This window comes from Phyllostomus discolor, chromosome 11, assembly GCF_004126475.2.
Source record: "Phyllostomus discolor isolate MPI-MPIP mPhyDis1 chromosome 11, mPhyDis1.pri.v3, whole genome shotgun sequence".
Lineage (NCBI taxonomy): Eukaryota > Metazoa > Chordata > Mammalia > Chiroptera > Phyllostomidae > Phyllostomus > Phyllostomus discolor.
Window position 1 is genome coordinate 55,720,321 of NC_040913.2, and position 13,842 is coordinate 55,734,162.

Consider the following 13,842-nt stretch of genomic DNA (forward strand, 5'->3'; position numbering starts at 1 on the left):
TAGCATGAGACTAGGAACCAGAGGATCCAGGTACAAGTCCTGGCCTCTGCATTTTGTTGAGCTGGAATTATAACTTCCTGAGGAGACTCACCCAGGTCCTCTGGGTTTCCACTTCCTCATCTGTAAAGGCAGGTCAAGCATGCCAATCTTTCTACCTCACTCTTAGGTATAAGTCTCATCCTTAGGTACACCCATCTCCTTCTCGTGATCTCAGTTTAAATACCTTCTCTGACCTCTTTGCCAAGGACAGCAGACTCCAAAATGTATATTATCATAGCACCTTGCATTACCTCTTTAAAATCCCATTATTCTTGTAACTGCTAGCTCAGCGCTTCTTTTTCTCCTTCCACCATGAAGTTCTTTGTAAGCTCCTTAGTGTAAGGGCTGCACTTGCTTTGTTTAGCACAATCTCAATGTCAATAAATATCACTTGATGGATTACTGAATAACAAATGTAAAAATGCTTTTTAAGAAAGATACTACCATCACAACTACAATTGTTGTTATTGCTATTACTATTAGTAGAATTGTAGTAGTAGAGATGGTTATAGTTAAATTATTAGTAGATTTTCACCAGAAAATATACAATAAAAAGAGAGACACAAAATAACATTAACTATTATCAACATTCATTGAAAAGTCTTCCTGTTTCCCCCCCTCTATTCATTTAATGGATAAATACAAAATATATATATGACTAAGTGGCCATATGGCCCACAATCAACTATAGCCCATGGTAATGGTTTAGAATATGGTATTTTGCTGCTTAGGTACCAACCCTTGTAACACACAAGTCTGCGCTTGGAGAAAGATCTAAAACAAAGAAGGTATATTCTCATTCTAAAGCAAATGAAAAGCACTTTCCCAAATTATGGGGAGGGATATGAAGAACTATGCAGAACAGCCCTTGTGAGAACAGGATTTGTAACTAAAAACAAAAGGAAGTGAAGAAAGTAAAATTCTCCAGGAGGAAGAATACGTTTTCTGTTCCTATGATGGGGCTGCTTGATTTTTCACCCTTAAAGAGAAGGTTAATGGGAGTAGTGAAATGCTATGGAGCAGTATGAGTGCCACTCTTGGGAATGTGATGTGGTTTTGAATGTTACTGATATCTGAGGACAGGAAGGGGAAACAAAGCAAGAGAAGATGCCAGTGTGGTTGACCAAACAAAACAAGGAGTTTATGGAGCTTTTTGAAGAGTTCACAGCAGGTGTGAAAGTCCAGAAAGGCCAGAGAACTGATGGCCCACCCCTGATTACTTCCCATGACTCTGGGAACCCACCTGCAAGCCCCTCAAATTGTATTTCCCGCTGCTGCACTTTGCTTAGAAACACCTTTATTAAATCAAGTTGCTCAGAGAGCTTGCAGATGCAAAACAACACATTGCCTATTAAAGATATTCCTTCTCAGGTACTCAGTGAGGTACTCAATTATGTGAATTGTGATTGTGACCTCCTGCCCCCACATAACCCAGGCCTGCATAGAATATATAAGATTTAATACGACAGTAAAAAAGTTCACTGATTCAAAACTTCTGGTGTGCCATTACCTGTGTGGATTTATGCAACAGCTACCAAATCCCTACTGTGTATCTAAAAAATGATAGGTCCTGGGAATATAAGATGGAGTAAAATACTGTGCCTAACTAAAAGACCACAAATTTAGGGAGATTTAGGCTTAGAGAACTCTGGATTTTCTTGTACAAAATAAGAGTCAAAGGCCTTCACTTAGTGGGTTTTAAAAATGGCATTGTCCTGTACCTGGAGGCAGGCTGGGGCACGTCCCTGGGGCTTGTTGACATCCACAGCTACCAGTTGCCATCCTCCAGCAGGGTCTTCATGGAACATCTTCAAGACAGAGAGGGAGATGAGTCAGAGATACTTCATAAGGAACATTAAATACTGAACTTTGTCTCCAGCTTTTTATGTTACCAAAGATTTGTTTTCTTATGAATTTATATATACATATTTAAAATTTATTATGTTTTATTGATTATGCTATTATAGGTGTCCCACTTTTTTCTCCCCTTTATTACCCTCTGCCCTGTAACCCTCCTCCCACCATCATCCCCCACCTTAGTTCATGTCCATGGGTCATACAAGTAAGTTCTTTGGCTTCTGCATTTCCTGTACTATTCTTAACCTCCCCCTCTCTAGTTTGTATCTACCAGTTATGCCTTTTATTCCCTGTACCTTTTCCACCATTCATCCCACTCCCTCTTCCCACCGATAACCTTCCATGTGATCTCTATTTCGGTGAATATGTTCCTGTTCTGGTTGTATGCTTTGCTCGTTTTTGTTTTTGTTTTTTAGGTTCGGTTGTTAATAGTTGTGAGTTTGTTGTCATTTTACTGTTTATAGTTTTGATCTTTTTTTCCTTAGATAAGTCCCTTTAATATTTTATATAAGAAGGGCTTAGTGATGATGAATTCCTTGAACTTGACCTTATCTGGGAAGCACTTTATCTGCCCTTCTATTCTAAATGATAGCTTTGCTGGGAAGAGTAATCTTGGATATAGGTCCTTGCCTTTCATGACTTTGATTACTTCTTTTCAGCCCCTTCTTGACTGCAAGATTTCTTTAGAGAAATCAGCTGATAGTCTTGTGGGAACTCTTTTGTAGGTAACTGTCTCCTTTCTTCTTGCTGCCTTTAAGATTCTCTCCTTATCTTTAATCTTGGGTAATGTAATTGTGAAGTGCCTTAATGTGTGCTTCCTTAGGTCCAACTTTTTTGGGACTCTCTGAGTTTCCTGGAATTCCTGGAAGTCTATTTCCTTTGCCAGATTAGAGAAGTTCTCCTTCATTATGTTTTCAAATAAGTTTTCAATTTCTTGCTCTTCCCCTACTCCTTCTGGTACCCCTATGATTCTGATGTTGGAACTTTTAAAGTAGTCCCAGAGGTTCCTAAGTCTCACCTAATAATAATTTTTTTGAATTCTTGTTTCTTCATTCAGTTCTGGTTCAATGTTTCTTCCTTCTGGTCAACACTGTTTATTTAAGTCCTGGTTTCCTTCCCATCACTGTTGGTTCCCTGTACATTTTCTTTTATTTTGCTTTTCATAGCCTTCACTTTTCCCTCTATTTTGCAACCATACTCAACCACTTCTTTGAGTGTCCTGATTAGCAGTGTTCTGAGCACTGTATCTGATAGGTTGGCTATCTCTTCACCACTTAGTTGTATTTTGGGGGGAGCTTTGATCGGTTTTCATTTGGGGCATATTTCTTTGTCTTGGTGCACCTGTTACATCGTAAGGAGTGGAGCCTTAGGTATTCACCAGAGAAGGGTAACCCACATTACTGCATTGTGGTGCTATACATGGGGGAAGGGTCCAAGAAGGAACAATGCAGTTCACTCCCTCATCTCTTGGTGGTTGGCAGTCACTTCCTCTGCTAGTCACAAACACATTGGGCCTTTCTGGTGATGATTACTGGTGGGTGGTTTTGTATGTGTTCTAACCCTGTGGGTCTCTCCAATGAACTCCCCTGTGAGGCTGGGAGTGTCTCCTGCCACCTCAACCCCCATGGGTTTTTTCAGTCAGAGGTTTTGAGGTTTTATTTCCCCACACTGGAACCCTGGGTTGCATGGTCTGTCTCACTCCCCAGCTGTTTCTCCCATTTTATCCTCACACAAATGTGGGACTATCCACTCTGCCAGCTACTGCCTTGCCTGTATCAGTCCTCCAGCCGCTGCCTTGCTGTGAGTCCTCTGCACTCTGGCTGCCCATGTCCATCCTTCCTACCAGTCTGGATGAATGTTTCTTTTTTAACTCCTTGGTTGTTGGACTTCCATTCAGTTCGATTTTTCTTGCATTTCTGGTCATTTTTTGTTTTTAAGTTTGTTGTCTTTCTTTTGGTTGTGTGAGGAAGCGAAGTGTATCTACCTACACCTCTATCTTGGCAGGAAGTCTCTGGATTTATATTTAAAACTTATATCATTTCAATTAAGTTCACTTTAACACTGAAAACATAGATGAATAATAGTAACTAGGATTATGGTAATAACTTGCATATATTGAACACTTGCTATGTATCAAGTCCTTTCTGCCTTACATATACATATTTTGCATGTAATTATCCAAATGCTCTTCTCCTCAAGACTTTAAAGTAGGCATTTTATCCCCATTGGATTTATTATTACATATCAGATATGGAAGAAAGTGAAAATTAGAATTTCAAAGCATTGTGTCTGATATTCACTTTTACTAGAAATATTGAATTTTTATCTTTATTTAGTGCACATTTCTAACTGAGCCAATAGAAAAATGATCTCATGATAAATAATATAAGAATTATACATGTGGCACAGGGATAGTGGCTGATATTATTTTAATGACAGGAGACTGATATGTCACTTAATAGACTTTGTGAAATTATTTTAACTAGGCCAAATTAATCTACTCAAAAGAAATTTTATGTACATGTTAATAAAGGGAAAAGGTAGTTTCTTTTGCTTAAAATACATAAATGATAAAATTCAGGACAGGACACTGCATACAGTTCAGGATGCTAAAATCTGATATCCATTGAGTTAACAATTCCATTTTTTGGATGACTAGGTTATTATCCTACTGCATATTTTACTATCTTAAAAAATTAGTCATCTGTCAATACTATACCTGGCTAGAAGGTATTTCTCAGTAATATATTTTCTTTCCAATTCTTTAGTGGTATGTGTGTGTGTGCATTGAGATGATAGTGGGATAATGTGAAATTAAGGATTTTTATTTTTAAGAAAAGATACTACAAGCACTCACTGTTTTCTTCCTCTTAAGGCTTCTGTTTTACACACATAAGTAAACATCTTTGCTCTACTTATGTCCTCATGTTAGTCTTCCTCTGTGATCCAAAGGGGGATTGTTGATGGAAATATAAGATGATACAAAGATTCTGTTACTTAATATTTAAAATTATAATTTCAAACTCTTGGTCAGAGAGGTAGTGGATCATACACAAAAAGAAACCTTGCCCTCTATAAAATAAGTGAGGGGGGTAGAGGCAACACCAAAATTCATACACCATATATGTATTTTTAAAATGTCAAAATGGAGGTGCATATTTACACAAAGATTCTTTGATCAAAGATTCCAATTACAAATTGTCTTTCACAGGTGTCCATTTATAGGATTCCAATTTCCTTTAGAAAGAATTTTTAAAGGTACTTTTAGTGGTAGGATTAAGCACATCTCTCGTGAATATGCTCATTCTGAGTATACATACATTGGTTGAAATGCAAACCTGTTAAAATGCCTTTTAAAGTTCCAATCAAAATTCCAGGGGTCTCCTTTTAAGGAGGAAAAGACAAAAGATGAAACAAAGGGACAAAAGCAGTCCTGTCAGTCACTGGCTAACACACCTCTGTAAGGGTAGGCATCCTATGGTGTCTTGTCATGTCACAAAGGATCCCTGGGGCATATATTTGCTTTGATCAGTACCAGACCAATTTTCTCTGTTAAATTATTTTTTCCAGTATACCAAAATCAAATGAATCTATTTAATTTTTGTAGAAGTTTTCTCTCAGGGTCATTTCTTTGTATGAAATAAGGTGAAGGAAATGCAAAGACATTCTATTTCTCTTGAGTCCTCTGAATTATGAAACAACATTTAGCTTAGTTAATATGACAGTACCTCTGTGGCATGGAAAATGGGATATCTGAAGCCAGGAATCTTTAAGGACTCAAGTCTTTAGGGGCATGGGGCAGAGGCAAGGGGTTCCAGTTGCCCTTCCATGTTGCTTTTCATTGTTTTCCAAAGTAAGAAAATTTTTACAGGACCATTAAGCCACACACATGCACATACAAAAAGGACTAACTCTTTTTTTAAAAAAATTACATACTGACCTATGAGTTGTAAGCAGATATTTTTTTCTACTTTTTTCCTTCCTGATTTTTGGAATATGAATGTGAGGGTTAGAACTATAACAGAAAACTTAGTCCATGAGGTAACTTTGGGAATGGAGACTATGCAAAGTGGAGCAAAAAGTGCAAGGAGTCAGGATTTGTGGCAACACAAACCACCACACCAAATCCAAATTACCTCCTCCAATGTCACAAGAGAGAAAAAGGAACTCTATTTAATATGAGACACTTATCTGGGGCTTTCTGTCCCTTGCAGCTCACACATACACATACTCACACACACCCATACATGCACATGCACACACACACACACACACATTAATGCAGAGAAAAGTTGAAATTTATTTAGAAACTTTTATAATGTTTGGATTCTTTAAAAATCAATTGATTTTTAAAAATAGGAAATAGTCGTTATTGTACAAAATAATGATATTGGACACTTGATTTCATTATTAAATGATATATTCAATGACTCAGCCACATGAAATTTAATTCTCACATATGACTTCCTATGATGAATGTATTATTCCATTACTATGTTTTTTTTTAATTAGGAGGACCTCACCTTTTTGCCATGCTGGAGTAGTCCTTCATAGAAACTGCTTTCATTAAATTGGTTTCTCACTTATTTTAATGATGTGTATTCATGTGAAAAGCAATAGTCTTGGGATACAGTAAATACATTTTTACTCAAGTATTGTCTCATTGTCTCTGAGCATTATGTTGTACATAGTCTTTTTTTGGAGAGCAAATTCTTTCTATTTTTGATCACATGTCTTTTCATTTCTGCATTTCTGCTTTAACCCAGCATTGCATATTCATACAAAAATTGTTTAGGTATTGTAGGTATTCATAGTCCAAGAATTTTCATGGAAATACAAAGGAAGAAGAAATACCTAAGTGTCTTTTTATCTTACATCAACTCTATCCTTAGCAGTCTTCCATCTAAATTAGAGAATATTAATTCTTAAAACATAAGTAAGCAAGAGTGCAGAATCAGAGATAATGACAGACCCAAAATTATTACTATCTTTAGACAATCAGAATATTTATTTGTCAGTCCTACAACATGACTCTATTGGACCATGATTCACATATAAAAATTAGGTATGTATTGATTGTCAGAGCAATCAATTCCTGTGTGTCATCACTATACATAAAAAAGTAGCCTTGTGTGGCCTTAAAGCTTAGCAGTTCTTTTTATTCTACTCTAGGCAAAGTGATATAAGCTCACCTTTACCATGAATTGGTCTCAATCAGAAGACCATATGATTATAGCAGCAAATATCTGAGAAATGAGAGTAAATGTCTAGAGTAGAGAGATATTATGTCCAAAATAATTTCTACTTGCACATCTGCACATCCCTGCATCCAGTTTTGGGAAAACACCCTTAGAAACTTGTGTCATGAGTAGTTCTGTTGTTGAGTGACAGAACAAGCCATGTATCATGGCTGTGGGAATCTCTTACACTTTCACCCAACATCCAACTGAACACATAGCAATGGTGACCCATGTCTAATAATAATGCAGGTATGAAAGTCACCATCCCAATCAGAGTTCAGGTAAACTAATTACTACTAATCTGAAAACTTCCACATTGTTTTCCTTTTGTTTTCTTGTTACATTTTGTATTACGGCATCCACAAGACCTCTGGCATTACTTTTTCTGTAATTTGTTTCTATGCTGTGACTCAGAGGCAAGTTGCCTCCTTCTGCTTCAAAAAACAAAACAAAACAGTTCTTGTCATGGATTTGTTTTTGCATCAGAATAGTCCACATCAGAGTCAATTCCTATTCAACTGCCTAAGATATCAGAAAGCCTCTTCCTTATCCTATTAATGTATATAATCTTCTTTCTACCCACACAACCCCTCTGGAAAATCCATAGATTTAGATATCATAGGTCCATCAAGGCCAAAACACTTTTAGCCCTTCTCTGAGGATAATGTATATAGAAGAACAGAAAGTGTTCCACGTACTAGAGAAAGGTGAGAACTGACTTAATTTCTGAACAGCTTTGTGCTTTACAATACAACAATTATTTTGTTTTATTTCCTTGAAATTTATTTTATTAGAATTAGAAAATTGTGATTTAGTGTTTTAAACCATTGAGCAAGGGTTTCTTGTGAACAGAGTATTGTCAGGTTTCACAAATGTAAGAGAATCATGGCAAATGATGTCTTTCCCTTATACACACATACACACACACACACACACAACACAGAATCTGGGCCACTTGCTGAGTGGCCGAGGGGCCTGGATAGGGCCTGGACCTGTTTCCAGGCAGCCTAAAAGGTGTTTTACCAAGAGCTGCTTCAGGAGCTTTCAGGAGCTAAGCAATTGAGTTCTCAGCCACAGCATTTTTCTTAGTGAAGGTTTTTCACAATTCTCTGAATACCTGGATATATTACTACTGAATTACCAACTTACTTCTTCAGATTATGTACAATATTGCATCAAAATTACCTTGTATAACTCTGCTACCTTCACATTTCACTTTATATTTTAAGGGCCGACTGATTTGGTGACACTTCCATGTACTACTTTTCCAACTGTGGTTTTATAACTAAGATTTACTTAATAAGCATAATATGATTTTAAAGGCATTTTAGGTCATCTATCAGGAAAACTGATATAAATTATGTGTTGAGTTTATAGCCCTATGTTCAATTAATTTCTCCCTATATATATAGACACAGCAGAAAACACACCTTCAAGACATTGTCATCCTATTTAAAAGACATGTCAGAGTAAACTGGTAACTTTATTATTTTTCATAGTACACTAAAGAGATGAGAAGAGAGACAGAAAGTAGATATGGATGACTCTGAAAAATTTCCTACAGGCCATCTGTGAAATAACCTAGATAATATTTTTAAAATCTTTCATGAAAGTCTGAATAGTTATTTGTCAAATTGAATAATATTAATATTATTTCATTTATAATGAAATGGCTAGGCAATGCAAACTCTCACAGAATTGTAAAGATGTTGCATATAGGATTTTCTAAATATTAGCATGTATAACAGATTTATGATATAATCATTACAAGCCTAATTAGGTTTTCAAAATACAACTTATACCTTGAATCTTTCACAAATATCTTTGTATCAGTAGACCTGTATACAGTATTTAAGTATTTATACACTTATAAAATAATAGTTACAAGGCATTAAAACTATTTTATTCTCAATTCATAAATTTTTATTTCTCTTTTATAAAGATTCATACTAGAAGATATAACCTGCTTTTTCTCTAAACATCAAAATAAAAACAAAACAAATACACAAAACCAAACCAAAAATAAAGACAAAGTAATTGAATCTGAATTGCCCTCTTACGTGGTAACTACTCTATTACTTTAGTCAAATTCTAGGGCACTTCCAACTTCTTGGGAGCATAAGAAAACTCTTTTCAATATGTAGTGATTCTTCAAAAATCACAGGCATGCATTTGGCATCGAGTGGTTTTGTTTGTAATTTACTATACTATATCTGGTTCATTTTGAATGGAATGAAATATATTTTCAATTCCAAAAATTTTAATTCTATACATAAGTGCCATTGTATTGGTTTTCAACTATATGCATAAATATTTCTCTTTTTTACATTTTATTTATTTATTTTTAGAGAGGGAAGGGGGAGGGAGAGAAAGAGAGAGAGAGAGAGAGAGAGAGAGAGAGAGAGAGAAACATCAATGTGAGGTTGCTGGGGGCCGTGGCCTGCAACCTAGGCATGTGCCCTGACTGGGAATCGAACCTGCGATGCTTTGGTTCACAGCCTGCACTCAATCCACTGAGCTATGCCAGCCAGGGAATAAATATTTCTAAAAATGGGAAATTACACAGTTTCCAAATTTATCTGCCCTTTAAGAACTTGTGATGGCAGAATCAAATCAAAGGTACATAGTAAGTGTGGTGACAATCCTAGTTCTGTAACAAACTTGCTCATGGAGCTGGTAAAAATACCGATGCCCTTGCCCCAATCACTCAGAAAGCTTGATTTGGTTCTTTGAGGTTTGGACCCTAGCACTTCTATTTTTTAACTCCTTCAATGAGTCAGATTGCATAAGGCCATTATAATAGGGTTCCCACAAGTTCCAACAAGTCCCACTGATGGTGAAGATGGAAACATCCATGTTTGAGTGGGTTGTAATACCATCTCCTAATACTGTACCTGGGTGGTGGCTGTTGAAGTAGTACTGCTTCTTGATCCCCACATTTGTTGAAATTGTACCCTGATTTCTGCAAATGTTTCGATGATGACAGCGATAAACACATTCTGAAAAAAATTACAAACCACATTTACTAAAGACTGGGAATGAGAGAAGGCAATCAAAGACAGAAAAAAATTGCAGAAACTGTCAGAAAACACTGATTTTATTAGGACAAATTTTTACAATACCTTAACAAGCCACGCAAGGAAGAATATGAGAGTGATGAAGTAGAAGTAGGAACGCCAGCGGGGAAAGCTGTCAATTGCTCTGTACATGAGGAACACCCAGCCTTCCTGGGAAGCAGCCTCATAGACTGTGAAGATGCTGGTGCCTACCAAGAGAGAGAAGAGCAGACTGAATTATGGTAGCAGACTGAATGATATCAAAAATCATCATTCAGAAAAACAATCAACATTAATCCATGCTTATTTTCTCAATGGCAAAAACTCTTCTAAAAGGACTGTAGAAATAACATGTAACATTTTATTGTTCTTTTTCTTAGGATTTTAAAAAAGTTGTTTTTGACTTCCAGCTAGGACAATTTTAATCTCTAGCAATAAAATACCTTTATGTCATATCTTTAGCTGTTAAGCACATTTAATGATGTGGAAAAAGAAATAAACATTCAAACCAAGTAATGCTACAATAAAAAGGAATGTATACTGTGTAAGCTTGCCACTTAGGGCTTAACACTTGCCATGTGCTGAAGAACACATGCTATAAGTTTAATTAAAATGAAATAAATCTGGAAGCAGTTTCATTTGAAATCACTTTGTCATTGGGAAACTAAAGTAACAGGTTCCAACAGTTCAAATGCTGGAGCCTATCTTTGGATTCCATTGTGTTTACTAAACACCAAATGTAAGGTGCTAAATCATCAAATGGTACTTTGTATTTTATGAGACAATTGTCTCATTGAAAATACTACTGATAATGGAAAGAAAAATGAACAACATGTAGGCAGATTTTTGAGCAAACGGTTAAGAGAACCTAAAATGTCACTCAGAGGAATGACAGTGTTTATAAATTTTAACAATATTATGAAGCTTGTTATTAATTCCCCATTTTACAGATGGGAAAACTAAAGCACAGAAAAGTAAGTAATTTGTCTAAGAATTTACTGATAATAATAGGTGAATTAGAATTAACCCAGTCTTTCTGAAATAAAGGAATGCATAATTAACTGTGATGATATTCTGTCTTCTGACATTCTTTCTGTGGTTTAGTTTTCCCATTTGTAAAATGGGGAAACAATAATACATAATTCAAGTGTTGCAAAGATTAAATGATTACATTTCTTTAAAAAGTTGGCATATGGTGTATACTTAGTAAATTTTGGTGCTAGTATTATAAAATTGAAGGTAATTGTTTAATATTACTTTGTGAGAAAACAAAAAAGTAACACTGAATTAAAGTTGTTTATAAGAAAAATGATATATATTATTATTGATAGAACTGGTAAAATTGGTATCACAATAAATTCCACTGCTATGAATGAGTTAAACTATTATAGTACATAAAACCAATATCCACTTCTGGTTAGGAGGTATAGGTAGACATATTTCACCTCCTTGCACAACCACAAAAAGGAATTACAACTAAATCTCAAAACAACACCCAGAATTGTCAGAAAATCAAATTGTGTGAAAGTCTGACAAACAAAGATTTAAAAAGCCACATTTATCCCGACAGGCATCTTTTATAGAGAGTCAAAGCAGCTCTACTCAACACACAGAAACAAACACAGGGGGGCTGCCAAATTAAGAAGACAAAGAAATATGGCCCAAATTAAAGAACAGAACAAAATTCCAGAGAAAGAACTAAACAAAACAGAGATAGCCAACCTATCAGATGCAGAGTTCGAAACACTGGTGATCAGGATTCTTAAAAAACTCATGGAGTATGGCAATGTACTCCATAAAGGAAGAAATGAAGGTTACACTAAGTGAAATAAAAAAAATCTACAGTGAAACAACAGTGAAGGGAAGGAAGCCAGATTCAAATTAACAATTTAGAACATAAGGAAAAAATAAACATTCAACTAGAACAAGAAGGAGAAAAAAAAATTGAAAAACACAAGGATAGTATAAGAAGACCCTGGTGCATCTCCCAATGTGCCAAAATCCAAATCATATGGATACCAGAAGGAAAAGAGGAAGAACAAGAAACTGAAAACATATGTGGAAAAATAATGAAAGAAAACTTCTTTAATTTGCCCAAGGAAATAGATATACAAGTCCAGGAAGCCCAGAGAGTACCAAATAAGTTGGACCCAAAAAGGACCACACCAAGATACATCATGCTTAAAATGCCAAAGGTTAAAGATAAAAGGAGAATCTTAAAAACAGCAAGAAAAAAAGCAGAGAGTCACCTACAAAGAAGTACCCATAAATATTGCAAGCTGATTTGTGAAAAGAAACTTTGTAGGCAAGAAGGAACTGGCAAAAAGTATTCAAAGTGATAAGAAGTGAGGGCCTTTTGAATTGGTGTTTCAGGATTCTTAGGGTATAATCCCAGCAGTGGAATTGCTGGGTCAAAAGGCAGTCATTTTTAGTTTTTTGAAGAAATTCCATGCTGTTTTCTAAACAACAAAACAAACAAGCAAGCAAAATTTAACCAGAGACTAAACTGAATAAAGAACAAACTGACAGTAACCAGAGGGGATGGGGGAGGTTGAGAACCAGGTAAAGAAGGGGAAGGGTCGTCAGGGAATATGTATAAAGGACCCTTGGATGAAGACTATAATGCGGGGAGGATTGAATGTGGAAGGTTGGGGTGGGTAGGGTGGGGGAAAGTAATGGGTAGAAAATGGGGACAACTGTAATTGAACAACAATAAAAAGATAAAATAAAATAAAGGGCAAGGGCCTACAAACTAGATTACTCTATCCAGCAAAGGTATCATTTAAAATGGAAGGACAAATAAAGTGTTTCCCAGACAAGCCAAAGCTAAAGGAGTTCATCACCACCAAGCCATTATTACATCAAATGTTAAAGATAATTATTTGAGAAAAAAAAATCAAAACCATGAACATTAAAAAAGCAACAAATTTGCAACTATTAACAACTGAATCTAAAAAACAAAACAAAACAAAAAACTAAGCAAACAACCATAACAGGAACAGAATCATAAGTATGGAGATCACTTGGAGGGTTATCAACTGAGAGGACGAAGGGGAAGAATGGGGAAAAGGTGCAGGGATTAAGAAGCATAATTGGTAGGTATAAAATAGACAGAGGGATGTAAGAATAGTATAGGAAATGGAGAAGCCAAAGAACTTATATGTACAACCCATGGATATTGATGGAGAGAAGGACGATACCTGGTAGAAAGGGGCAAAGGGGGAAAAATGTGGGACAACTGTAATATCATAATCAATAAAATATACTAAAAATACTCACCTATATATTCTCTAACCACACAGAAACTTAAAACTAGAATATGCATATGATTAAATGTGCAAACTAAGAAGGAGGTTACTGCAGTTGGCTGAGGACTGTCTGTCTCTTCGTGCCTGTGCACGCAGGAAGAATAATCAGAGCATCACTGAGTACCAAAGTGTCAGAATAGCAGAAAAGTCTAGTAGTAAATGAGAACAAATGGGAATTCAACAGACTTGAAAGAAAGCTGAGAAAAAAAGTGAAATCCTATTTGGCAAATCCCTATTATGCACTAATGTGTGCTAAGTGACTTTGTTTAAAATATAATTTCATGTATGTACTGTCTCTCACTTTAAGAATCATATTTTGTACATTGATTGTCTTTGCCATAA

At 35.8% G+C, this 13,842-nt stretch overlaps 1 protein-coding gene across 6 annotated transcripts in view; it reads right to left on the reverse strand.

Moving 5' to 3' along the window:
* The window catches only part of NALCN (sodium leak channel, non-selective), a 367,092-nt gene that overhangs the window by 244,808 nt on the left and 108,442 nt on the right, over positions 1 to 13,842 (reverse strand). For all 6 annotated transcript variants that reach the window (XM_036011432.1, XM_028526407.2, XM_036011431.1 and 3 more), the window contains 3 exons: positions 10,259 to 10,401; positions 10,031 to 10,135; positions 1,761 to 1,847 (listed from right to left, as the gene is read on the reverse strand). In XM_036011432.1, coding sequence (XP_035867325.1) covers positions 1,761 to 1,847; positions 10,031 to 10,135; positions 10,259 to 10,401 — 335 coding nt within the window. The remainder of the gene's footprint in view (positions 1 to 1,760; positions 1,848 to 10,030; positions 10,136 to 10,258; positions 10,402 to 13,842) is intronic.